The sequence below is a fragment of the Cervus canadensis genome, chromosome 10 (genome assembly GCF_019320065.1).
Source record: "Cervus canadensis isolate Bull #8, Minnesota chromosome 10, ASM1932006v1, whole genome shotgun sequence".
In the NCBI taxonomy this organism is placed as follows: Eukaryota; Metazoa; Chordata; class Mammalia; order Artiodactyla; family Cervidae; genus Cervus; species Cervus canadensis.
The window spans coordinates 65,669,307-65,697,102 of NC_057395.1; the positions used below are offsets into that span (position 1 = coordinate 65,669,307).

The 27,796-nt window shown below is 44.3% G+C and overlaps 2 protein-coding genes across 3 annotated transcripts in view; one reads left to right on the forward strand and one right to left on the reverse strand.

Moving 5' to 3' along the window:
* Positions 1-18,513, reverse strand: part of TTI1 (TELO2 interacting protein 1) — a 41,017-nt gene extending 22,504 nt beyond the window's left edge. Inside the window, exons 1-3 of the mRNA XM_043478748.1 lie at positions 18,374-18,513; positions 5,803-8,145; positions 247-456 (exon numbers count right to left, since the gene is read on the reverse strand). Coding sequence (XP_043334683.1) covers positions 247-456; positions 5,803-8,104 — 2,512 coding nt within the window. The 5' untranslated portion in view covers positions 8,105-8,145; positions 18,374-18,513. The remainder of the gene's footprint in view (positions 1-246; positions 457-5,802; positions 8,146-18,373) is intronic.
* A 13-nt stretch (positions 18,514-18,526) lies between these two features.
* RPRD1B (regulation of nuclear pre-mRNA domain containing 1B) overlaps positions 18,527-27,796 on the forward strand; it is a 56,091-nt gene continuing 46,821 nt past the window's right edge. Inside the window, exons 1-2 of one of the 2 annotated variants that reach the window (XM_043478749.1) lie at positions 18,530-19,065; positions 24,092-24,221. In XM_043478749.1, coding sequence (XP_043334684.1) covers positions 18,915-19,065; positions 24,092-24,221 — 281 coding nt within the window. In that variant the 5' untranslated portion in view covers positions 18,530-18,914. Of the gene's footprint in view, positions 19,066-24,091; positions 24,222-27,796 lie in introns of both variants that reach the window. The other variant, XM_043478750.1, reaches the window with a different exon arrangement.

The window sequence follows — 27,796 nt, forward strand, 5'->3', positions numbered from 1 at the left end:
ATGCAAAAAGGGTATCATACATTTCAACTGTGGCTGCAATCAAATAAAAACAGGCTTGCAACAGAAAAGGATGGAAAAAGACAACACCCAAAGTGAGAATGCCTACATTAGCATGGTGGGCTTATGAACGATGCTTCTTATTTCCAAACTTTCTATAATGTTTCATTGTTTTTACAATAACCTGCTTCAAAAAGAAAGGAAAAAAAAACAAACAAAACAGTTGAAGCCAAAATAAATGATAGTTACCGTCTTCATTATCAAGATCTGAGACGTTCCCAGCTGCCACATCCTTTTCCTTGAGGTAGTTCAGCACGAACTGTTCGATGTCTTCGGCTGTTGTGGGGTTCTCAAGGCCTTTCTCGAGACTTGATGGTCTCTGGCTCAAAGGACTTCCCTCTTCCCCTATACTTTGCTCCTGGAGTTGCCCAAGATGACCAGCATCTGGGAACCACTGAGCTGTAAATAAAGTGTTATAATGATCACCTTGGTCATTGACAATAGGCATTAGTACCTTCTAACTAGAATAAGCTCTTTGCCATGGCCCATGTGCTTCCCACAGGATCCAGTCTCTACCTGTCTCTCCAACCTGCTCTTCCAACCACTCCTGGCTGCCTATTCACTGACCATCTTCTGGTTCCTCCAATCTGTCAGGTGCCCTCCTGCCTGGGAACTTCTGTAAGTGCTGTTCTCATTGTCTGGAATACTTTCACCCCGTGTCACATCTGGTTAATTCCAACTCACTTTTCATGTCTTAATACAAATACACTTGCCCAGTAAAGCCATCCCTTGACTCCTGTACCATCCCAACTTCGGTCTCTTATATGCTATCTTAGACACGTTCTTTCATTTCAACTCATCACCATTTGCAGTTACTGTATTTACCTTACATGTACTGTTTAGTGTCTGAATCTCCCATAAGACACTGTGGTCCAGTGATCACCCCTGGAAAGCCAATCTGCCCAGCATGGAGTGCACGCTCAAAATACATGCTGAGTGAGTATATATGCTAGACTGAAGAACAGCTACAAGAGACAAAATTCTGAGTGCAGACTACATCGCTTATCAGCAGAAGAGAGGTTCAGCAGAGCCTTGAGAACTGACAAGTCTCACACAGGTATTTGATACAAAATGCTTCAGAAGGCTGGCATTTTCTCTCCAAAGCTTTTCCTTCGTCAGTGATCCTCCAATACTTTTGATGTGTCACCACGGAATAAGCTTCAAATGGTACCGAATCAGGGGTTTTCAAACTGTGCCTTGAGGAGCCTTAGGACTCTGCAGAAATGTCTCAGGGTCACAAGAGGAAGGGCACCCAGAGACAGCAGGTTAAAGTGTGGGAACAGGGTTTCTATCCCTTCTGTGGCCAGCACTGCTCTAGTTTAAACTCTTTTTATATATTGGGGTCCCCCAGGGCTTCATTTCAAAAATGGCACTTCATACTTAAAGAACAAAACAATAAGAAAGCCCGGTAGCCTGAATTTTTGTCCTCCTTTTGCAGACAGCAGGGCAAAGTCTCTGATGACCTTTGGCACCTGCTAATCTCCTTTCTGCTTCCCTGGTGGCTCAGCAGGAAAGAATCCACCTGCCAAAGGAGGAGACGTGGGTTCGATCCCTGGATCAGGAAGATTCCCTGGAGACAGAAATGACAACCCGCTCCAGTATTCTTGCCTAGGACATCCCATGGACAGAGGAGCCTACTGGGTTGTGGTCCATGTGGTCACAAAGAGTCAGACACAACTTAGCAACTAAGACAGCAACGGCAACAATCTCCTTTCCATCAAGGAGCATCTGCAAAGAGTCACAGCAATAGCAGATGGGCTATGCCAGGGGCAGGTAACTGGGAGTGGCAGAGAGCAGATGCTGGACATGAGAACTCCTGGTCCAGTATTTGAAGGTTCCTACATGAAGGGATCGATTATGCCAATGCTTCCATGCCCAGATGTAAACCTGTCCTTACTGTACTCTGAAGGACTGCATTCCCAATGGGTTAAAGCCAGTACCCAGCATTTACAGTGCTGAAAGCAGACACGCTGTGAAGATTATTTTCTAGATTTAAGGCTACTGCCAGACGTTAAAAAGTCTTTGCCCACAAATGGGTTTTAAACATACGAAAAGAAGCTCAACCTCACTCTTAATGCAAATTAAGCTATAATAAGGTGCAATTTTTCTCCTACTGGATTAGCAAAGATCAAAAAGCTCAGGTAATATACAGGGTGGGTGAGGGGGGTGGCAAAATTGGCACTTCTCTTATACTGCTGATGGGAGTTTAAATTGGTGTAACCTCTTTACAGAGCAATTTGAAACTGTATCTCTCTATCAGAGACTTAAATGTAACACTCTCTAAGCCAGCAACTGCCTTAGGACTTTACACTACAGATACACTTAGACACGTCCAAAATGATCTACAAAGATACTCACTGAAGCATTTTTTGTGGGGAGAAAAAGATCAGAACAAACAAAATGCCCACCAAGAAAGAACTGCTTAAATCATGGTGCAGCCGCAGAACAGAACACTATGCGGCCATCAAAACGATATAGCAGCCCCGTGTGTGGATGTGGCATGTTCTTTGGGGGCCAGGGTGTGTGGTACGGATGCTTTCTCATTTTTCAAAGAGACTCAATTTTTTGTTGTTGCTGCTGTTACAAATAATCAGCCAACCAGTAGCTGGTGCTAAGCAGTAATTTAACTGACAGTTCTTGCCTTCACTATGGAACCTTAGGGCTTTTTAGTCAATGAGTGTGAAACGCTGTGCTTATAGTAACTCGGTTTCCTGAAAGGCATACTGGGTTCTTTTAAAACCTTTCAGAAGTTCCCTGAGACCACACTTCCACTCCCATCTTAAGAGAATGTGACCATCGTTAGACAATTTGATGACAAGAAGAAAGGCCAGCAGACAGTGCTACTTTGCTTCATGCGGGGCTGATCCGTTCCCCACAGTACTGCTTACCATTCAAAATGCAAGTGTTGTCTGGGTTATTTTGAAACTTCTGGAATAGCTATCCCCACTTTCGCAGCTTTTCCTAGGATGTTCTCAAGTCAAGCTTTTGCCATCCTCATTTTCCTTTCTACAATTTAAGGAAAGGGTGCTATACAGGATCCCTCCTTTAGAAATGATCAAAGACACTGGCAATCCAAGGCAATTCCATTTTCAAGGCCCAAAATGAGATATCTCCTGAGAGAATATATATATATATATATATCAGTTTGGTTCAGTTCAGTCACTCAGTCGTGTCTGACTCTTTGTGACCCCATGAATCGCAGCACACCAGGCATCCCTGTCCATCCTAGATAGCATGTTGAAAAGCAGAGACATTACTTTGCCAACAAAGGTCCGTCTGGTCAAGGCTATGGTTTTTCCAGTGGTCATGTATGGATGTGAGAGTTGGACTGTGAAGAAAGCTGAGCGCTGAAAAATTGATGCTTTTGAACTGTGGTGTTGGAGAAGACTCTTGAGAGTCCCTTGGACTGCAAGGAGATCCAACCAGTCCATCCTAAAGGAGATCAGTCCTGGGTGTTCATTGGAAGGACTGATGCTGAAGCTGAAACTCCAGTACTTTGGCCACCTCATGCGAAGAGTTGACTCATTGGAAAAGACCCTGATGCATATATATAAAATTCCATAGACAGAGGAGCTTGACAGGTTATAGTCCGTGAGGCTGCAAAGATTCAGACATGACTGAGTGACTAACACACTGTGGCTTTTCTCAATGACTCAGCGGATAAAGAATCCATCAACAATGCAGGAGACACAAGAAGAAGGAGGTTCGATCCCTGGGTCCAAAAGATCCTCTAGAGGAGGAAATGGTGACCCACTCCAATATTCTTGCCTGAATAATCCCATGACAGAGGAGCATGGCGGGCTACAGTCCAAAGGGTCACACAAGAGTCCAACACAATTGAGCAGGCACAACTATCATGAGTGTGTGTATGCTGCACAGCATTTGAGATCTTAGTTCTTCAACCAGAGATCAAACCTGTGACCCCAGCACTGGATGCATGGAGTCTTAACTGCTAGACTGTCAGGGACGTCCCTGAGGATATTTTTAATAGGCCTTAATATATTTTTTATTTTTATTTATTTATTTACTTTTTAAATATATATTTTTTAAAACTCAAATTAAGACATAGTAGAGTTCGCCAAAGCACTAAGGGCAGGAGTCTGGGCCCTGGAATATTTGGGCCATGGAAGCTGATCATAATCTAAAATCTATAAATAGTCAGCCAGTGTTAGCTGCACTTCCCCGAGGGCAGGGACCAGGTTCTCCTTGGTCATCGCTGCTTTCCCAGTGACTAGCCCAGGATGCAGGCTTCTTCATGGTTGCAAAATACAACCCCTACTCCTTCCTTTGGTCTACAAGGCCTGTGGGATTCACATTTACCCACCCTTTCAATATCATCTGGTGTCACTCTCTCCACAGTGACCTCTCTCCCATTCTCCAAAGACCCCAAGCCCTTTCTTCCCTCCAGGCCTTCCACCTGCTATTCGCTTGGCTGAATATTCTTAAAAACCCTGAAAAGGACATGATAGCTCCAAGATGAGCCCTTCTCAAACTCTGAGTCATGGCAATAACGTCCCTTCTTCTGAGAAGCCCTCCATGACCACTCTGCTATTGTTCCTGTTACCCTCTCACAGTAGCAGGAAAGCTCCTTGAGTTTATCCGTCTTGTTCACTGCTGTACCCTGATTATTTAGCACAGTGTCTGACATCTAACAGCCACCCTTTATATAATGAAAGAATTAAAGAACATTTACATTGCATGTTCATGAATGAACACTGGAAGCGGTATCAGCTACAGGGCAGAGGACTGCCCCTGTTCAGTCATCTTCCTTGAGAAACTTTTCTTATGTGGTCTTGGCTTTGCCAGCTGACAAAATGAGGTCAGCGACCTTTCCACCTACTTTGGTGGCTACTAGCAGTACTGAAATAAACACTGGATGTATGTCCTTTGGATAAAAGGAGCTCATGTATATAGCTCGTTTTTTGTTTTTGTTTTTTTATGCAAAGATGGACTATCCAGTGGAGGGATTCTTTTTCTTAAGAGTCCAAAAACTCTGCCATTTTAATGGTGGTTAATACCTCCAACAGATACCCAACAAGTTCAAAGGGATGGAGAGAAATTCAAACCAACTCATACAATTAAAAGGTTAAAGGAAGTTTCTAGGCCTGCTCTGACATGGCAGTCGCTAGCTATGTGTGGCTATTTAAATAAAAATAATTCGGTCCCTCCGTCACACTTGCTGCATGTAGTTACTGTACTGGACAGAACAGATATAGAACATCCCCACCATCATAGAAAGCTCTATTGGACAGTACTGTTCTGGATTATCTGTGGACTGAATAATTCATGCTAGTTCTGTTCTACATTAGCAAAGATACTGCTAACTCTAAATACTGTCAGAAGCAGTCTGGTATACTGAAGAGAACAAAATCATCATAAATCTTGACTTTCTGCCTTATTAATTGTGTGACCTCAGCTAAGTAGGAGTTCACTGAACTTTAGTTTTCCTTCTCTGTAAAATAAAAATAACATTTACATTTAGTGTGCAGGGTTCATATCCCTGGGATAGAGCAGGAGCATTGAGCCTGTTGGGATAGAAGAGACTATTACAAGCATAAGAGCATAAGCAATGGAACCCTAGCATAACACGTGGGATCAGATAACCAACTATACAAATAATGAAAGAATGTCCTCCATAGCATAACCACAAATAAACAAACAAACAAACAAACAAAAAACAAGATGCAGCAAACAAGGATACTAGTCCTTCCCTCCCATCAGCATTAAAAAGGGCTCTCAATTTACCTAATGCTGCCATCAGGGCATGCAGGACACTGACAAAAGTCGCAGCTCTCTTATCATAAATTTGGTCCAGGGTGGCCAAGACATCTTGAACCACATCTGCAACCAAAGGAAGCAGGCTCGCATCCGAGTTCTGCAGCATGACTTCCAGGACCTTCGGGGTGTGGGGGTGCAGTGAGAGATGACGCAGGTTTAAAGAGATCCCGTTCACCAAATAGTCGGAATTCTCATTGATCAGGTGCTGCAGCGAGTCATAGCCACAAGCCTGGCAGATGTCCGTCATGGTGCCGATGGCCGCCTGACTGATGAGCAGGGTTTGGTCCCCAGCCTTCTCCAGTACTGGATAGAGGGCTGACATCAAGAGCAAACGGAAGTCCTTCCCTAGTGCGTGTGCGAAGTGGCCGATCCCTTCCAACTGGATGCATATCTGCCAGATGTTGCTATTCATGGAGCAGATGGTGGGACTCGGCTTTGAGAACGCGGGAGAAGAGGTAGGCGGGCAGGGGTGTGCGCCAGAAGCGAGGGCCTGAAGGCCCGCCCACTTCATCGTCAGCTCCTCTCCCACGTCTTCAGTTTCCACGCAAGTGACCAAATACCAGTTTTCTTGGCTCGTGTATACTTCAAGTATGGAGGTCACAATCTCCCTCAGCTCCTCCGGGTCGGCTGGAGTGTGTTTTTCATGGAGGTTCTCCACCCCCAGCCCAGCAGCTCCCACGACCAGTTCGTTCAGGACCATGGCGGCCTGCTTCCGGTACACCACGGACTCGTGGTACAGTTCCATAAAGTGATCCACCAGCAAGTAGAGGTTCCCATAGAAACCAAGCAGCTGACAAACCTGCCTCAAGAGCAGAAAAACCCTCTCGTCGGTGAAGAAGCGGAAATATCTCCTCTGCATTGGAGCCCAGGGCCGCGCGGCTGGAGTCTCTGGAGAAGCGCTCAGATGCTCCGAGTTCCAGCGCCGCTCTTCAACAATTTTGACGTCAGCCACGTCTAACTCCAGAACTTGGATAAGCGCTTTGGAAAGGCGCTGGAGGTGGGCCACAGAGTTGAGGACGAAGTCCACTTTGGGGCCCAAGAGTTTCAGGTACCCGAGTAACAGGGAGAGAGTAGAGAACCGGCCCTGGTCGTCTTGGGAGCTCATCAGGCGGGGAAGGGACGTGGCCAGGGAGTGCAGGTTTTCTGACAGGACGTCAGCGAAGGCTCTGCTGCCCACCACCACCTTCTCTTCTGCGAAACACCTCAGGGCTTTATTGCACTGGGCTTGGACTTCAGGACTCTCATCATTTACCAGACTCACCAGGGCCTTCAGAAGGGGACCAGCCGACTCGATCAGTGACCGACTGCACTTCAAGAGGAGGGCCTCGACAAAGTCTATCAGCTCCAGCCTGACCTTCCAGTGTGGGTGGACTGCAATGCACTCCGTTATCTTTTTAATAAGGATGGTCAACTTGTCACCAGTATTTTTTACCCAATTGGCTTCCCTGTGAACCATCAGCTCCGCTACTCTGCGCTCCACGGCAGGCTTCGCCGGGACCTCTGAGACCCTTCCGAGCTGGTCATCGGCCATAATGAAACTCACTGTCTCGTAAAAGACCTTGAGGGAAGACACAACGATGCTGTGCCCCTGTTTGAAGTCTCCTGTAATGACTCTGGTCAGGGTCGTGGAGAGTCCAGGTAAAAAGGAAGCAAACAGATCCCCCAGCTGCTTCTGCTGAAGCTCATCCAAGGCGCAGGGATGGTCCTGGCAGTCACACTGAAAGAGCAGAACCCGTAAACATGCTAAGGCAGCCATTTTAATTTCCTTGGATTTCTCCTGTTCTGCGAGACCCAACAGCAAAGATACAGCAAATCCTAAGCGAGGCAGAATGGAGGGCTCGTAAAAAGTCAGAAGGATGTCCCCATAAGCCGAGTGCATCAACGTGCTGAGGCCCCGGATCACAGCCAGTTTCAGCTCCTCGGACACAGCCGCGGGTTTCCGGGAGCCGGGAGAATACAGGCAGGCAGAGAGCTCCGAGAAGAGCTCCTGGAGGAGGCCTTGTTCCCTGATGCATGTTGAAGAGAGGACGAAGGTGATGCACTCCACCACGCTCTGGATCAAGCGCTCTCTTTTGGGGCCTGGGGTCTTCAAGGTAAATCGCAAAGGGAAGAGGATGTACTGCTGAAGTTCCTGAAGGGCGGAGTCACTCACGGCTTGTAACTGGGCCTGCAGACGCTCCACGTTCTCCACCGTCTGCGTCTTGGTGAGCTGAACGCAGACTGGACGCAAGACGCCGAAGGCCTCCTCTGGGGTATCAAACACCGCCATTGTGCAACAGCCTTCCTCTCACTGAGGAAACATCCTGCAGGCTGGAGGGAAGGAGACTTTTCAGTACAGAAGGCCAAGCTCAGAGCAAATACAAAGTGAACTCGCACTCAACAGACATTCAGTGGGGGCCTACGTGCCAGTCACTGCACGAGGTGCTGGGGGAGCAACGGAATGGAAAAGAGCCGGTTCCTGGTCTTCGGGAGCGCCCAGTCCAGTGAGGGAAGCAGATATACAGTGATAACATGGTCTATGAAGAACTAGGAGAGACCTGTGCTTACCGTCCTACATGAGCCTGGAAGACCTACATGTCTTAACACTCAGACAGGCAGCCTGGGTTTCACAGGAGGAAAACGCTTGAGGCAAGACTCAAGGGAGGAGTGAACAGAAACCTCAGTGAATTTCAATATATGCAGAGGCCCATGAAACACTACCCAAAATAAGATACAGAATTATTTCCAGCACACTGAAAGGCTCCCTCATTCCCTTTTGCAATCAATTCCCACTTCCCCTACCCATTGGTTACTTACCCAGAGGTAACCATTACTCTGACTTTTACCAGCATGGACTAGTTATGCCTGTTCTTATCATGGACAGGTTCTAAGCAGAGGGTGATTGAATCAACTTTATTCACTGAAAAAGACTCCCTGGCAGCCAGTAATACAGGAGAAGACTCAGAACTGGGTGAGACTGAAAGCAAAACAAAATGAAAGGAAGCGGCCAGGGAAATGGGAAAACCAGGAGCACACATGAGCACAGAGACCATGGGAGAAGAGAGGTTGGGGCAGGATGGAGAGGTGGGCAGCAGGCAGGCAGGAAAGGAGACAGGTTTACAGGTAGTCGAAGGAGCTGAGCAACTTTACACAAGAGAAGCTCTTTTTCTCTATGAGGGGAAATGCAAAGTCATGGGCTGACAGTCAACAAGAAGGAGGGGAAACAGAGGGCTTGAGGAGAGAAATAAAAGTCTCCAGTATTCCCTCTGGGGAAAGCAAAGCATGCTGGGAAGACATAAAAGTGTGGTCCCAGGGTACTGAGGACTGGGCTGAAGCTGGAGGCCATAAATACGCGTGGCTGTAAAAGGCAGGCATGGAGGCTTAGAGATCACCGAGCCTGGTGGTCTCTCTTTTTGCTGGGGGCTTCTGAACAGACGATGACAAGAAAGTGTCTGCTGGCACTTCCCTGGTGGTCCAGTGGCTAAGACTCCACACTCCTAATGCAGGGGACCTGGGATCGGTCCCCGGTCAGGGAATTCGATTCCACATGCTGCAAATAAAGATCCTGCATGCCATAACTAAGACCCAAGGCAGCCAAACAAATAAAAATTTTTTTTTTAAATAAAAGTGTCTGTTGCTTCTCCCTGTCCCAATACAGCTGCCAGGCAAGTGGTGCTTGGTGGGTGTGGGCAAAACCTGCTCAGCCCAGAGAGACGGCTGGTCCTGGATTTCTCCCCTGGGGTCAGCAGGGGGCTCTGCGACAACGATTAGGCTGGCGTAAGTTTGGTCCCCAGAGTTCCAAGAGAGGAAGGGCACTGCTGGTCTGTGAGGTTCCTGGTCTCTGTGACCTCCAAGAAGCCAGGGAAGGGAAGAAGCTCAAATCCTCCCTAATCCAGGCTAGCAAAATGCCAGGTGTGGATGCCAGAAGCTAAGGAAGCTAAGCCGAGGACTACCAACACTCCATCAGCACCAGCTCACACACCGATGATTCGGAGGTACTAGAACTGTAACAACAGAATGAAAGAAGTAACCACTTACTGGGACACAGAGGTCAGGAGTAGGAAAGGCAGGCAGAGCACCCCTGAGGTGGTGAACCTTGGAGAAACAGAACTAAAGGAGATAGAAGGTTTCCCCGGTGGCTCAGCAGTAAGCAATCCGCTTGCTAATGCAGAAAACACAGGTTCAATCTCTGGGTTGGGAAGACCCACTGAAGAAGAAAAATGGCAACCCACTCCAGTATTTTTGGCTAGGAAATCCCATGGACAGAGGAGCCTGGTGGGTTACAGTCCATGGGGTCGCAAAGAGTCAGACAGGGCTTAGTGTGACCCAAACAACAAAAGGAGATAGATAAAAATCTGAAAAAACAATAATAAGGAAATTCAATTACAAGACAAAAAGATATTTCCTAGAATTTTAAAAACATGTCTTTCCATACCAAGAAAGCTCAACTTACTAAAAAAATTTTTTTAAAAGACAGTTACTCACTGCAATCCTATTAGTGGCTGGGAAGATCAAGTATAGCTATCTTAAAACTGAGCAGAAATACAAAGAGATAGAAAATGTGAGGCTTGGAGGACAGATCTGGGAGAACCCACAGATAAATAGCTGGGAATTCTAGAAGGAGAAAAAAGAACAGATGGAGGAGCTAAAACAAATAAACAACTGAAACACTTGCCTGAGCTGCAAAAGGATTTACCTGGAGATTGGAAAGACTGAAGGATACACATCTAGTCACATTCTGGTAAAATTCCTGTACACTAAAACATAAAAGGGGGGAAATCACATATGCCTTCAGGAAGAAACAACAAATAACTTACAAAAAGACCAGCTTTGGACTTCTCATTTGCAATAGAAGACACTGGAATAGCATCTACTGACTAGAAATAAAGGATTGTGGCCCCCCAAACCCTACTTATAGTAAAGAGATGCAGCCATCAGGGTCAAAGAGTCACAGACAAGGATTCAGAGAGGGTAGCACTGCACATCCTACCAAAGGACTCCATTCAAATAAGTGACTCGAAACAGACTTAAAATGGGAAGATGAATGAAGAAGGAAACACTGCTTAGTAACTTTTTTTCCTTTTAGCATGGAAAACTTTCTTCAAATAGAACAGTTTAAGTGGAAGCCCAGCATGTAAAACGGATAAAATCAGTGTCTGATTAAAGCTGGGCGGAAGGCAATGGCCTGGGGTTCTGCATCTCTCTTATTCATCTCAGGAGTTTCAGGAAGATAACCTGGGGGTCCCAGGAACTACGTTCTCAGATTACAGGACGAAAACTGTAACAGAGCTAGCGAAGTGAGTACACTACAGCCTGTCCCAAACTGAACTCATCTGCTCTTTCTGCTGTTACTCCCTTCGTGAGTTATGGTCCTCACCTGGGCTAGACACCTTAGACTCTCTGCATTCTTTCACCTCCCTTTAAAAAAAAAAAACAAAAAATTATTTTTGGCTGTGCTGGGGCTTCATTGCTGCCCAAGCTTTTCTACAGTTGCGGCGAGCAGGGGCTACTCCTCATTGTGGTGGCTGGGCTGCTCACTGCAGTGGCTTCTCTTGTTGTAGAGCACAGGCTCTAGGCGCACACGCTTCGGTGGTTGCGGCTCACAGGTTCGAGAATTCGCAGGCTTCAGTAGTTGTGGTGGGTGAGCTCAGTAGTTGCAGCTCCCAGGCTCTGGAGCACAGGCTCAGTAGTTGTGGCACAGAGGTTTAGTTGCTCTGTGGCATGTGGGATTCTTCTGGACCAGGGACCGAACCTGTGTCTCCTGCTTTGGCAGGTGGATTCTTTACCACAGAGTCACTGAGGAAGCCCCTCACCTCTCTCTCAATTCCACTCTTCCCTTAAGTTTCATCAGTTCTTCCCCTTCAATATCTTTCAAATCTATTGATGCTTATAACCATCTACTTAATATTGGACTGATCATAATGTTTTTTCTTTGGCAACTCTTGCCTTGCGTGTATGTCCTTCTTGAATCCACATTTCACACTGACATGTAAGTAATTTTTTAAAACAAAAACCCGGATCACTCTTTTCCATGCTTAAAATTCGTCACCTGCTCTTTGCAGCCTGCCTAAAGTGTAAATGCCTTTGTCCCACGGCGTACAGGGCTCTGCACCAGCAGGCCCGTGCCCATCTCATCAGCTTCATTTCTCACTGCTTCGCCCCTTGAAATGGAAACTGCACCATGTGAAGCGATAAAACTTGCAATTCCCTAAACAGGTGGTGCTGTCACACTCACCTTTCTCCTAGCACCGTATACACTGCTATTACAGTATTCAGCATGCTGAATTATTTTGTTTGTGCCTGTTTTACCTACTTTAGACTAGGCAACCATACACCTAGAAGCCGCAAGAGCATCTGGCGTATGACAAAGCACTCAAAAACATCTGTACAGATTCTCCTTTCAAGTAGCTCCAGTAGAGGATAGCAGGCCAATATACCTGGTGACAACTAAAGAAACCCAGCGAAATTTTAAAAACCATTTCTTAAAGCATCAAATAGTTGTAGAAGCAACAAAGACCAGATGGACTAATACTCCAGTGAAGGATGAAAGTCACGGTGAGTCAACAATCAACAGCTGGTTTGTTTGTTTTCCTTTGGTCTATTTGCTGATTCTGGATGTGGCTCACGCTTATGATGAGGCCCAGGCTGAGGGCTGTCACTGATGAAAAAGAAACGATGATGCTTTTAATGTGGTCATACAGGATTGGGGTCCTATGCGCAAAACCACAGTCTTCAGGAATCTCAAAATACATGACTTCTGAGAGGAGGCTGCTGCTGGGGGACAAATGGCTGAGAAATGGCTAACAAAATGAAAGAGATTAACCCACAGATTCGAGAAGCTCAGCAAACTCCAAGCTGACAATACAAAGAGAAACACAGAGACACATCATACAGTCAAAAAGCCAGAAATAAAGAGAAAAATCTTAAAACTAATACAGCGGTAGAAGTGATAGATAGCTTCTCTAAAGAAATGATGAAATCCACAAAACAACAGAATGACATCTCTAAAGTGATGAAAGAAAGTAACTGCTAACCTTGAATTTTACACTCTACAAAAATATCTTTCAAAATTGAAGGTAAAATGCAAGACAATAATGCACAAAAGGTGCATGGATAGTGTAAAAGGAGATAAGGATATTAAGAGACTAGTAGTACCAGGAAGTGGTTAAAAAAAGAAATCTGTATTAGCTAACATGTTGAAATCTGTAGGGTAAATTCCAAAAGAACTGTAAAAGAATATGTTCCTAACAAGTTCAGAGAGCAGTAAAAATGGGACAAATAAATTCATTGTTGTTCAGTCACTCAGTTGTGTCCAACTCTTTGCGACCCCATGGACTGCAGCATGCCAGACTTCCCTGTCCATCACCATCTCCTGGAGTTTGCTCAAACTCATGTCCATTGAGTCGATGATGCCATCCAACCATCTCATCCTCTGTCACCCCCTTCTCCTCCTGCCCTCAATCTTTCCTAGCATCAGCATCTTTTCCAATGAGTCAGCTCTTCGCATCAGTTGGCCAAAGTATTGGAGCTTCAGCATCAGTCCTTCTGATGAATATTCAGGGTTGACTTCCTTTAGGATTGACTGGTTTGATCTCCTTGATGTCCAAGGGACTCTCAACAGTCTTCTCTAGCACCAGTTTGAAAGCATCAATTCTAGGGGCTCAGCCTTCTTTATGGTCCAACTCTCACAAACATACATAACCACTGGAAAGACCATAGCCTTGATCCATAGAACCTTGTTCCATGTCTGGTTCTACAGGGAGGGAGCACAGCCTCACCCATTATCAGAAAATTGGATTAAAGATTTACTGAGCAAGGCCCTGCCCACCAGAGCAAGACCTAGCTTCCCCTAGAGCTAGTCCCTTCCATCAGAAGCTTGCACAAGCCTCTTATCCTTATCCATCAGAGGGCAGATAGAATGAAAATCACAATCACAGAAAACTAACCAAAATGATCACAGGGATCACAGCCTTGTATAACTCAATGAAACTATGAACCATGCCATGCAGGGCTATCCAAGACAGATGGGTCATGGTGGAGAGTTCTGACAAAATGTGGTCCACTGGAGAAGGGAATGGCAAACCACTTCAGCATTCTTACCTTGAGAACCCCATGAATAGCATGAAAACGGATAATAAATATTTTTTATTAATCCAAAGGAAGGTGAAAAATGAGAAAAAAAGGAAGCAAAACCAGTGAGTCAAACAGAAGACAAATACTTAATAAGATGGTAGACAGAAACACAAAGAAACACTGATTACGTTAATTCTGAATTTCTCTACAGTGGTTCTATTGACACTTTTGAACTGGACAGTTTATTGGTAGAGGACTGTCTGTGCATTGTCAGATGTTGAGCAGCATCTCTGGCCCCATCCCCAATGTGCCAGGAGCACTCCCCTAAGAGGACCAACCAAAACATCTCCAGATAGTGCCAAATGTCCTGTGGAGGGTAAAAATCACTCTGGCTGAGAAACACTGGTACAGAGTCAACATAATCCCAACCAAAACACAGTAGCATTTTTGCAGAAAGTTACAAGATTATCCTAAAATTGATATGGGAATACAAACCACCTATAATAGCGAAGATAATCTTGAAGAAGAGGAATTAAATTGGTAAATTACACTACCTGATTTCAAGATTTACTGTAAAGATACGATAATTAAAGGCAGTGTGTTATTGGCAAAAAGAAAGAGAAACAAATTAACGGAACAGAATAGAGTCCAGAAATAATCCCCACACATAGACTTAACCCCCTTAACAGAGACTCCACATGTAGGCTCACATATGTGACAAAGGTGACACTGACATAAAGTGGCAAAGAATAGGTCTTGATTACATCTCATGCTAGATTTAAATGTGAAATGTCAAATAATAAATCTTTCTAAAGAAAACAAAGAAAATCTTTGTAATGTTGGAGTAGCCGAAGATTTCTTAAACAGGACACAGAAAAGAGCTAACCATAGAAAAAAATTGATAAATGGGACTATGTTAAAATTAAGAACTTTTGTTCATCAAAAGATACCATTAAGAGGGTGAAGACAACCCATAAAGTGAGGAAAGATATCTGATATGTCTGACAACACATTCATATTTATAATAAAGATTTTCTGTAAATCATTAAGGAAAAGACAATGCAGCAGAAACATGGAAAAGGACTTGAACAAGCATACCACAATAGAGGATATCTAGATGGCCAATAAACATATGCAAAGATATTAACATCATTAGTATGGAAAATGCAATATAAAACCACAACAAAACACCATTACGCAACAACTAGAAGGGCTAAACTGAAATAAGGGGGGGGGGGGGGGGAGAAAATACTAGGTGTTGGCAAGGATATGAAGCAACTAGAACTCTCGTTCAGTTCTGATAAGAGTATACCTGGTACTACTCCTTTGGAAAATACTTAGGCAGTATCTATTATTCTAAAGATAAATATACATACACACTATGACCTAGTAATTACATTCTTTGATAAATATACCCAACAGAAATGCATACAATAGATGTGTTCTGGAATACACTATCCACAATTGCCTCCACATTAAAAACTACTGCACATCTATAGTAGAATGGATAGAGTAGTATATTCTCCCAATGGGATACTGCACAGATGAAGATTTACCACTATTGGAGATCTTCAAAGAATGGGTTATGGGTTCAGAAATACAAAAACCAGCTTTCTGTAAGGAAGAGAGTATAACAAATTGCTACTTTGGCATGACTATAAAAGGTACTCATATATAACACCTTTATGGGATGGCCATGAAATCACACCTGTGTGACAATATGTCAATTACAGAAGAAACTGTTTAGAGATTTAGAAGTTTAGGTGTCCTAGATTCTATTCCTATAAAATGCAACCCTGATTATTTAAAGTGGCACTTCGAAGTCTGATGTTTATATAACTTACAGCAAGAGGCATTCTGGCCCAGAAAGTGATACTGGGATGAGGCACTCAGAACAAGCTGATTCTCTGGGTGAGCAGAGAAGACAACCCAGAGTTCAACTGTGGCAGAGAGTGACTGAATAAACCAGTTCTTGACTCTAATCTTTTCCAAGTTCAGTGGAGCCCTACTGGGTTGTGGAAAGCAGTCCCTGGGGAGGTGTTGGAACAGAACTGCAATCAGTATTTGAGTGAACCCATTTCCCTGGCAACCTCTTCCCCTCCTCCCCATCTCTTTCTGCTTCGTCACAGGCATGGGCGATATAAGACCTCTGTGCTATGGTGTACAGGTGTGGAAGACAAATGGGACACTCTGTATAGGATAAGGTGCTATACTTTTGTTGTTGTTTAGTCGCTAAGTCGTGTCCCACTCTTTTGTGACCCCATGGACTATAGCCCACCAGGCTCCTCTGTCCATAGGATTTCCCAGGCAAGAATACAGGAGTGGGTTGCCATTTGCTTCTCCAGGGCATCTTCTGGACCAAAGGATCCAACCCGAGTCTTTTGACTTGGCAGGCAGATTCTTTACCACTGAGTTACCAGGGAAACCCCCCCTCATCCCTCTTACCCTCCTTTATTTTTATTCAAGGCACCTACAACTTTTGGGCTCGTTTTACACACGCCTATGTTTATCTTCCTGTGTAGAAGATAGGCTTCCAAGGACAAAGATTCAGTCTGTTTGCACTATTCTGAATAGTGCTTCAGACATATGCTTTCAAAAATTACTGGCTGAAAGAATAAATGAACCCCCCCCGGCTTGAGAGTGAAGAATCTGTGACAAGATAACCTCAGTTTGATTCCCAGTTCTGTTGTTTCTTGTGTCCAAGTGACACTGAACAGATTACTCATCCATGTTTAATGTTTTCTCATATATCAAATAGTGATACCCATATCCCATAGGACTGTTAACAATTAAATAAAAGAATGTATGTAAGATGCTTAATACACAGTAACTTGGTGTAAAAGTGCTCACTATATGACACTGTTACTTAATACAGAAAGATGGCCTAGATTTGGGGCTTCCCTGGTAGCTCAGCTGGTAAAGAATCCGCCCGCAATGCAGGAGATTCTGGTTCGATTCCTGGGTTGGGAAGATCTGCTGGAGAAGGGACAGGCTACCCACTCCAGAATTCTTGGGCTTTCCTGGTGGCTCAGCTGATAAAGAATCCGCCTGCAATGCGGGAGACCTGAGTTTGACCCCTGGGTTGGGAAGATCCCCTGGAGAAGGGAACAGCTACCCACTCCAGTATTCTGGCCTGGAGAATTCCATGGACTGTATAGTCTATGGGATCGGAAAGAGTTGGACACGACTGAGCAACTGGACTCAAAGGCCCTAGGTTATAATTATGACTATTTGACTGTGATTTTAGGCTTTTCACCTCTTTGATATTAATTCACTCAATCAGCTATGAATAAGGTGTTAGGGTAAAAAAGATAGGTAGAGTCCCTTCCCTGTAATCTTAGATATGTGATCTTAGGTAGGTCATCTAAGCTTTCTCAGCCTCAGTTTCTTCATTTGCCAAATGGGAATACATAATACCATCTCATAGCTTTGTTGTGACGATTAAATGAGTCACTGTGTGAAAACACTGCGTCTAGCTCACAGCAGCAGCTCATTATGTTGGCTATGATGATCACGATTCCAGTCTGGAGGAGAAGTAAAAGCAGCTAAGCAAAAAACAGGGCAGTAAGAGCAAAAACAGGCATCGACTATAATAGAACAGCGTCTCCGAAGTGGAATCTGCTTCAACTGGTCGGTTCCACTACGATCGGGACATTTAAAAATTCTGTTATGTCTACAATAACCTAACTCCCTACCACCACCCCATAGCAGTTAAAAGGACAAATTTCTCTGCTGATTTGATAACTGCAATCTATAAATTTTTTGAAATAGGAACAGGGTACAGAGTATTTCTGTTTCCGAAAACAGTGTCAAATAGTGTTTCTTAAAGGAGGTTAAGGAACCCACTGACTTCCTTATCCACCCACAAAATTAACATATGGTACTTAAATTTGAGCAACAGTCAAATGGACTCCCATCCCCACCCCCACCCCAGAGGGCAGCCTGTAATTCTCCGAAGAGCAGGAAGATCCCCTGGAGTAGGAAACGGCAAACCCACTCCAGTATTCTTGCTAGGAAAATCCCATGGATAGAGGAGCCTGGCACGCGGCAGTCCATGGGGTTGCATAAGAGTCAAACACTAGCGAGAACGCACGCAGGCACGCACACCAACCAAGAGCACAAAGGTGTGTTTTACAGCGGTGCTCTCACAAACAACATCGGAACTGGCCACTAAGGGTGGTTCTGGAGGTGGAGTGGGAGCCCACCACGTGGGGACGGGGGCGTCACCTCCGGAGAAAGAAGAGCAAAAGCCAAGGTGTGGAGGCAGAAAAAGTGCACGTGGGTGGCTTGGCAGAACCAACAAAAAGCTTTTTGTGGTGGGAGGTCAGAAAGCAGGAGGAAGAGTGTGGCTGTGGCCTGCCAGGTGAAGGAGAAAGGCCCCGTTCCACTCCCAGGTTACGATTTCTGTCTCATTGTCTCCCTGGGATTCCCCTCTAAGGGCTCGTGGTTGCTGGGCTCCCTCCTGCTCGCGCCACTCTTCCCTTACCTCGTCTTCCAGCCTTTCCCTCACTCTCCCGCCTCCTCCGCCGCGCCGGAAGTGACGTGTAATTCGCGCACCGCCCAGCGCCAGAAAGGTTCTGCGGGAGCGGGAGAAAGTGTTCCGATGAGACTCACTGCGCCGGCGTGCGGGCGCGAGCGGTGAAAGCGCCTTCCGGAGGCCGTCGAAGTGCGCTCTTTTCCCGGTCTGCCGCTCTCGGAGTACGCAGGGGCGAGATTCAAAGAGGCCTCCAACACTGGGGTGTTTTGTACACTCTGACTCCCCCCACCCCGGTGCCCCACCACTTCTGCGCTTGCCCTTTGACCCTGCTCTCGCGGCGGGGTGAGAGGTCGGTGGCCATCTTGTGGCGGCGGTGCGGGTGCCTGTTACTGCGGAGACCCATCCCCTCCCCCGCCGGGCCCCCGGGCCGTCTGTCAGTCCGTGAAGAGTCCCGCAGGCGGGTGGAGTGAGGCCCCGGCCTCGTGCCGTCACTCTTCCCGCCGCACTGGGCGGCCTAGGCCGCTCCCTGCCGGGCCTCACCGCCGCCACCATGTCGTCCTTCTCCGAGTCGGCGCTGGAGAAGAAGCTCTCGGAGCTGAGCAACTCTCAGCAGAGCGTGCAGACCCTCTCCCTGTGGCTCATCCATCACCGCAAGCACGCGGGGCCCATCGTCTCGGTGTGGCACCGCGAGCTCCGCAAAGGTAAACATTCTCTCCGTCCCCCTCCGGACCTCCCCCTGGTTGCCCTCGTCCGCACCCACTCCCGCGGCCCCTCTAGCTTCTTAGCTGAGCCTTGGCTTTCCAGGCCCGGGCCTCTGATGGATTGCGGTTGCTGAGGTTGAAGACAGTGTTATCCTCATTTCTCGGAGAAGGAAACCGAGGCCTCGGAAGGTTTAAGGTGCTTGTTGAAGTTCCACCGACCAGGGCTCAGGACTCTCAGTTCATCCAGCCGTTTTCCCCCTCCGGCTTCTTCTGACACTTCTGACTATTATTCTGTCGGCCCCGTTGAGCGCCAGGTGGAGGGTACAGGGCCTGGCCTGTTGTGTGCCAGGCGCTGGCTAGGGATTTGAAGTAAGATTGCCCAGATCGAACCCTGGCTCAGCCACTTTTACTAGCTGAGTGATATCGGGCAAGTTTCTTCTAAGCCTCTGTTTTCTCATCTGTCAAACGGAAATGAGGATAGTTGGCCCTTACAGAGACTTTATTCTGTGCCAGTCAGTGTGCTAGGACCTTTCGTACATCCTTGCACCCAATGCTCAGCACTGTTCTGGGGAGTGGATATAGTCACTGCCATTACAGAGAAGTTGAGAGGCCACTCCACCTAGACCTCGCCTCTCAGGCTCCTCTTCTCATGCGGCTCTCCTTAGTTCTAGATCCTGCTCACGATCTGGCCGCCATTGATTGAGCTCAGCCTGTCATGTGCCAGGCACTGGGTTGGGTGCTTGAAAGCCTGTTGGCCCCAGAGGCCAACTGCCTGGAATCTAAGCCCGACTTTGTCATTTACTGAGCCCCAGCGGCTTAACGTCTCTGTTCCTCAGTTTCCTGATCTGTAAAATGAAGATGATAAGTGATACTTATGGTGCATCTGTTCTGTGCCAAGTGCAGTACTGATTTCTTTACACACATGTCTTTTGTTTAAGTTCTCAGAGTTCTGTGAAGTAGAAACTTGTCAGGTGAGAAAAAAGAAGGCTCAGACAGCGTGTGGTGAAGAGTGATCAGCCTAATCCACATCAACGTCTAGCATGGTGTCAGGCACAGTGTAGGCATTGGATAGATATTGGGGACTCCATGTGCGACATGGTCTTTGCCACAGTTGCTTTCCGGTGGGGAAAGATGGGCAACTGCATAGCTGTCTCATGCCCTGGTGAGTTTCAGAGCAAAAAGCCGAGGAAATGAAGCTCAGTGCTGTTTTGGACAGCCTGTGTGTGGTAGACCTTTTCTAGCATGGGAAGTAACTGCATGTGTCCTCTGCTCCATGAGCTCAGGATGTCACCCTGTTTTGCAGATGAGAGAACCTGTGAGCCTCGGATAACATCAGATTGGCAGACACCAAAATCCGGGATTCTTTTGGGAGACCCAGTTCTAGTCCTCTGGCAGAGACCCTCACCCCCCACAAATACCATGTGCTGTACCGAGATGTGGGGGGGTGGTCCCCTTCATCCTTCTAGGTAGTTGGAGAATAGAGCCTGGGGCTCCCAGAACCTCATTCGTGTACCCTACTGTGCCACTCAGATATTATTTCCATCATCGGAGATGTGGGGAGAAAATTTGAATTGCCTCTATAGGATCCTTTCTAGTAGGATCTCAGAGGCATGTCAAAATCCATCTCGAATGTCACTTCTTGTGACACCATCTTGATTCCCCACCTCACCATATTTGAGTTATTGAGAGTAACAATTTAGAGTTCTTTTGTTTATGAAGCTCCTTAAACCCTAATCTCGTATAATGGAACTTTATGTTGTAAGTAGGTCAGTATTATTATCCCTGTTTTATAGATGAAAAGATAAAGATACGAAGAGATGAAATGCTTTGTTAAGGGTTATCCAGTTGGGACATGAGCTTTCTGTGATGAGAGAAATGTTTTACATTTGCTGTCCAATAAGGTAGCCTCTTGGTCATGAGCACTCAAAATGTGTGACTAAGGAAGTTTCAAATAAATACAATGGAAAATTCAGTTCCTGAGTTTTGTTAGGTACAAAGCAAATATTCATAGCCGCATGTGGCTAGTGGCTACCATATTGGACAATATAGAACTAAAGGCTGGTCTTCCAAGCCTCAGGATACAGTTTTCTTTTTTCTTTTTAGGATACAGTTTTCTATTACCCAAGCTTCCTTCGTGAATCGAAAATGCCTCCACACTAAAATGGAAAAGGATTTTGTGCCCTAATGTTCAAATTGACTAGCCCTTTAGGTCCTAGCCCACCCTGAGTCTTTAAAAGTGGGCATTTCTGTCTGTAGTCATTTCTTTAAGACACTCACAGATCATCATCTTTTTGCCTCCAACTATTTATGAGACTTTAAACTTTTTCCTTCTCCTGCTTGGATACTGTTTCTATTCCTGCTGTTTTATTTTCTTTCCATTTCCTAGGAATAATTCTTAATTTATCCCTTTGGACTCTGTTCTAGGTAGACTCCCTTTATTTTTGAAACAGTTTGGTATAAGATACTCTGTTGTGTTGTTATTTAGTTGCAAAGTCCTGTCAGACTCTTTTGCAACCCCATGGACTGTAGCCTGCCAGGCTCCTCTATCCATGGGATTTCCCAGGCAGGAATACTGGAGTGGTTTGCCATTTCCTTCTCCAGGGAAAATGCTCTTAGGTGAACATTTTTCAGTAGTGTTTTGTACTTTATCCTGAATGCAGGTAAATAGACCTTTTTAAAAAAAGTTAGTTTCCCTAGATGTCAAAACCAGCCAAACAAGTGAAAAATTTTGGACAGCCAGTTACTTAAACCTTGCTCAATAACTGTTTCAACCAATTTGGAATGGGCCTCTGTAGGGAGTGAAAGAGTCTGTACTGACATATTGGAAAGACACCTGAACAAGGGCTGGAGTAGATGGGGGGTGTGTGTGTGTTCTGTGTATTGTGACTGTGTATTTTCAAGTATTCTAGGGTTTTGTGGGGTTTTTTGTTTTTGTTTGTTTCGGCTGTGGCTTGTGGGATCTTAGTTCTCTCACCGGGGGTAGAACCAGGCCCTAGGCAGTGAGCGCTCAGAATCCTAACCACTGGACCACCAGGGAATTCTGTCTAAGGCTTGTTATATTGCCTTTGCACACATGGTGCTAATGTTGACTATTCAGGACGTTGAATGTGGAGGGATGAAGTTTTATCCTAAACAAATTCCCATTGCTAAGTTTGAGGGTGATGAGAATTAATGGGCATCATAGATGGTGAAAACCTTGACTCTGTATCTTCTTAGCTATCATATTTGTAATAGTGCACAGTGTATCAGCTCTTGAATGGCCTAGTAGACATTTTACAACATGGATTTTGCGCTTTTTTTTTTTTTTAACATAAATTATATCAAATTTGTAAACGTTCACTTAGTCCGATTTTCTCTGTAGAAGTTCTCTTTTACTTCTGAATCTTCAACTTTCATGGTGTTGTTAACGTGATAGCTTTAATTTGCAGCAATATCCTAGAACAAGGTTTACTTAAAAAAAAACAAACACTTTTTGCTGTAATCATACCTTTGTAGCAGCAGTGGCATATTGAAACTATTGATGCTTACATTCTGCTTTTGAATAATCATTAGAACAGTTAAAGATAGCTCCAGGTTTCAATATTCTCATCAGTTGTCCGTCTAAACTAGGTTATTACCAGAAGGTTAATACAGTTCAGTGTATCCATGTTTAATTTTATGAGCACTTTTAAGTCATCAGTTTAAACTGTAACATGCCTTAAAAATCGTGTTTTTACCTGAGTTATTCTCCTGTACTACATTTTAAAATGTCAGACCTTATGCCTGCTGTGTCAGAGTTTATGCATGCTGTGTGCATTTCAGAAGAAACAGAAATGGTTTCTCAGAGCAAGGAATAAGAACTAGTAATTCAGTGTGTAAAGTTTGACATAGGGCTTGCTTGAGTTTTTCGGGCACTTTGATGTTGAAGAATACTTTATGTTTTGAACTGATTGTGTTACTATTTATTTCTTACAAAGGAAAACTGGGACCAAAAATGATATTGATGTAACTCCATGGTTGAAAAGTTATGTGCAGAGAAGCCAGGAAATTCAGTATGTTCCCCTAAGCAACTGTAACTCAGATATAGTGCATGAGATTTTTATGGTTTAATATATGATGCCATGTAGAGTAATAGAGAATACTGCATTTAGTAGGTATAAGAGAGAAGGACTTTTGTGGGAGCCATGAATTTGCATATCCAGATTTCAGACGTGTAAATTTTTGCTGATTATGTAGATTAACATGTATTTTTATTTAAGATGAATATCCACGAGTACATCTAGAAACTCCTCTGGATTGTAGAGTTGGCATCATTGACCATTTATGGTTATTGAACTGTTGAAAAAGAAATTCTTGGTCCAGGAGCATAAATTACAAGAATCTATTTTAAAATTGAAACCTAACTCAGTCTTTCATTCTGTGGTATTTGATAATTAACAGTGAGTTAGAAATGTTCGACTTCCCTGGCGGCTTAGATGGTAAAGTGTCCGCCTACAATGCGGGAGACCCAGGTTCAGTCCCTGGGTTGGGAAGATCTCCTGGAGAAGGAAATGGCAACCCACTCCAGTAGTCTTGCCTGGAAAATCCCATGGATGGAGGAACCTGGTAGGTTACAGTCCATGAGGTCGCAAAGAGTCGGACACGACTGAGCAATTTCACTTAGAAATGTTCATCTTTGCAACAGAGTAAATGAAAATCTTGCTTTTAACATGTCTTCTGGAGAATATTGACTGCTTATCCTTTAGGAATCTTCTCTGGATTATCTTCATTTTTATTGCCAATTAATTACACTGATTAACACAGAAATTAAGATGGCTTTTCTTGTTTCCTGTTTTTTCAAAATTGTATTCTCAGTTCTATTTTACTAGACATACCTCCAGGAGTTCCTTAAATTGTGTTTTTTTGTTTGTTTGTTTTCAAACATAGCAGTCTAGACCTCAAGTGGATAATGTTTGTCTTAGTATTCTTTAGGAGTAGCATAAGGCAAAAGAATTGTGGATTGAGAATTTCCTTGGTGTAAGCTAAATTGTCTTTTCTTTTTTTCCAGCCAAATCAAATAGAAAGCTTACTTTTCTATACTTAGCCAACGATGTCATTCAAAACAGTAAAAGGAAAGGACCTGAATTCACAAGGGAATTTGAATCTGTCCTTGTGGATGCTTTTTCTCATGTTGCCAGGTATGTTTTATTTTTAAATGCATTACTTTTTCCTTTTTGTTCCTTTTTTGTGATAACCTTTGTAACTCGCCAACTTCATACTTTAAAGAGATGTGCTTTATAGAAAGTGTTGGAGAGGCCAAATTGCAGTTTTCTGTTTTGCCTGGGCCCTTGAGAACTATGTCAGACATGTAGATATTTTGTTGTATTGAAGGGATTCAGTCTAGCATTTGAAGCACATCTTTTCTCCTAGATGTACTCACTGTTGAATTTATTTCTAGAATATGTTATTTTCCTTGGTTTGGCTGAGTTATCTCATTAGCTTATGGTCAAAAAAAAAAAGCTAAATTGTATAAGGGAACTTTCCAGTAACAAAACTGTGCTATTTAGCAAGAAATTAGTTGCTTGTGCCTTTGTTTTTATTAACTTCCTTCTGGGTGTCTGGATGTCTAACTTACTAAAAGTAGTAGTCATTATTGTAACTGCAAAGATAGTAATTATTAGTGTGAAGTTTCTCTGGCTCTATCATATTAAGTCTCTGCCACTGTTGTGTTTTGTGACAGAGGATGGAAGTGTAGGGTATGCATATAGCTGAGATCATGGAAATTATACATTTCATTAAAAGTTTTACAAATAATTTTTATTCATTTAAAAGCAAACTGCTTTTGACACTGAGCTGCCCAGAAGCAGCAAAGAAAAACTGCTTTTCACTAGAATGTTACTAAGTAAACATGAAAGTAGACATCTTTGCCAAAGGAAACTGGCAGTGAGGAGACTAGTGGGTTAAACAAAAACTGTTCTAGGGTCTAGTGTAAGTGAAAGACCTTAAGTGTGGAAATAACTCTGGCATTCCATGAAAGATTTGGAAAGTTTGAAAGAATGAAATGAAAAATTCAGAACATTTTTAAGAAATGACATCTAGCTTTATAGAGATGGAAACAAAATATTTGTTTGCCAAGTGACTTTTTTTGTGAACATGGCTACTGAAAAAGCAGAATGTGTTAGGAACTTGAAAACATATGGAATCCTCATAACAGTGAATAAACTTAGAGCAGACTACTAGAGTAGCCTTCTACTACTAGAGAGGCAATTTTTTTGAGGAGATTTAGTTCACGGTTTCTTAGATGTGGGCTTATAGCTCTACCTCCAACACTGTCTGAGTGGCCTTGGTTGTGTTACTTAGCTTTTTGAACCCGAGTTTCGTAATTGGTTAAAAGGGGATGTTACCACCTATCTCTTTAGAGTTGTTGTGAGGTTAAAGTTAAACAACAGTCTTTGCTCATTCATGGGAGTATACTAAATTATAAACTCTGTGAAGAGAAGGACTGTTTCTTTTTTGTTCTTTGCTGTGTTCCAGGCATCTAGTGCAGTGTCTGGCATAGAGCTACTGGCTTATGTAGCTTAGGTAACACCATTTAGTCTTGATGGCAGTGGTGTCCCAAGAGCTGAGCAACATTGTTGCACAGCCTTGGCACAGATACAGTAAATAGTCACTGGGCCACAGTAAATAGTCACTGAATAAGTTAACTAATTTAGAGCATAGGAAATTGACTAAAATAATTCCTATAGGGATAACATACATTTTCCCTTAAACATTGAACAGTAATCATTAGCTGCCCCCAAATCAGAAAAGGATAAGTAGAAAGGGGTGGGAGAAGAGGGATGAGCAATACCAAGATTAAAATTCCTTTTCTACTTGGTTTCATCTTAAAACCTATCGAGGAGACATTGTAAACACGTCTTGGCAAATTCCATGGCATTGTGGGGAAAATAGACCTGATCCTAAAAAAAAAAAATAGGACTGTTACCTTTCCTCTTTGCATTCTTCTAGTTTTTTTAAGGTTCTGTTTGGATATTATTTCCAAGATCCCCATGTTTCTAAGTTCCCTCCCTACTCCCACCCCCATTATTAGGATAGAAAGTTCAGCCAGTCCACTTTGATCCTGAGGCACCTTATCAACAATGAGAAATGCTCTCTGTATTTTTTTTTTGTGGCCAATTAATGAACAAAGATAGACCCATTAATATTGACTAAAATTGATTAGGAATCTCTTTATGATAATTTCCTACTTTCTCCTTCAAACCCCCTGCCACCTGGGGTGGGGTGGGGTGGAGGAAAACCTCTCAAGTCAGGGAAAGCTTGTCAAGCTTATAAGTAAATAAGTGTTAGTCGATCAGTTGTGTCCCACTCTCCTTGATCCCTTGGACTGTAGTCCCCCAGGCTCCTCTGTCCATGGACTTCTCCAGGCAAGAGTGCTGGAGTGGGTTGCCATTCTCTGGATCTTCCCCACCCAGGGATTGAACCTGGGTGTCCTGCATTGCAGGCAGATTCTTTACCATCTAAGCTACAGGGCGGAACCCAAGCTCCTGTGAGTAGATATAATTTGAATAGCAGTTTAAGTAACCAGAGAGGTAGCCAGGTGACAGTCACATATGCCCTGTGAGCCTTGGGAAAGTGTTAGGATTTTGTCCTGATGGGATGTCAGTGAGGGATTTTAAACAGGGGAATGATATATTCCAATTACTTTTGTTCTAGGATCCCTCCACTTTGGGGTGGAGAGTGAATTATAAAGGGCAGGGACATGGGCATGGAGGGTGTTGCACTTGCATGGGCAAGAGATGACATTGGCTAGGACTCAGAAGTGGTGAGAAGATTACAGCTTTATTAAATGTGTATGAATAGATTTCTGTGGCCCAATCCCATGTAAAATTGATAAGATTTGTGGGAATTAAGTGGGAGCTGGTAGTGAGGGAAAAGAGAAGTCAAAGAGTGCCTATTTCTAGGTTCTTGACATGAGTATGGATGACTGGATGGCCCTGCTTACTATGATGAAGATTGGGGTAAAGAATTGGTAGAGGAAATCAGGAATTTTGTTTTGGCTATATTAAGTTCGAGATGGCTAATAGATATTCCAAGGGGTGTTGCCAGGTAGGCGGATGGATGAAATAGTTGGAAGCTCAGTAGGAAATTAATTTCTGGAGACATGAATGTGGAATTATCCCTCTATACATATTTATTTCCTGTTATAACAGTCATGGGTCCCCAAGACCACTTCCAGGTTTGGTGACTTGCTAGGAGGACTCACCGGACTCAGTGTGTAGTTGTGTTCATGGCTGTGATTTATTACAGTGAAAGGATATAAAGCAAAATTAGCAGAGGGAAAAGGTGCAAGGGGTGCAGTCCAGAGGAGACCAGGCATAAACTCCCAGGAGTGCATTCATGGTGGAATCCCATGCGACATACTCAGTTCCTCCCACTTTGAGTTGGGACAGCACATGCCAAGTGTTGTCTACTTGGGGGGCCCATTAGAGATTTAGTACCTAGAGGTTTTGTTGGGGTTGGTCACAGGCACTCTTGGCCAAAATTCTAGACTCCCAGAAGAAAAGCAGGTGTTCAGCCTAAAACCATACTGTTTGTACAAACGGTTTAAGCACAGTAAACCACCCTCATCTGTTAGGATGTGATGGGACCATGTCTGAAATACAAGTTCCCAGATGCCAATCAAGGGCCAGCCCTGTGAGCAGGCCTTTCTCAGGGCAGCAGTCTCAGGCCTGCCGGGTTAAGTGTTTTCTCAGTTCAGTTCAGTTGCTCAGTC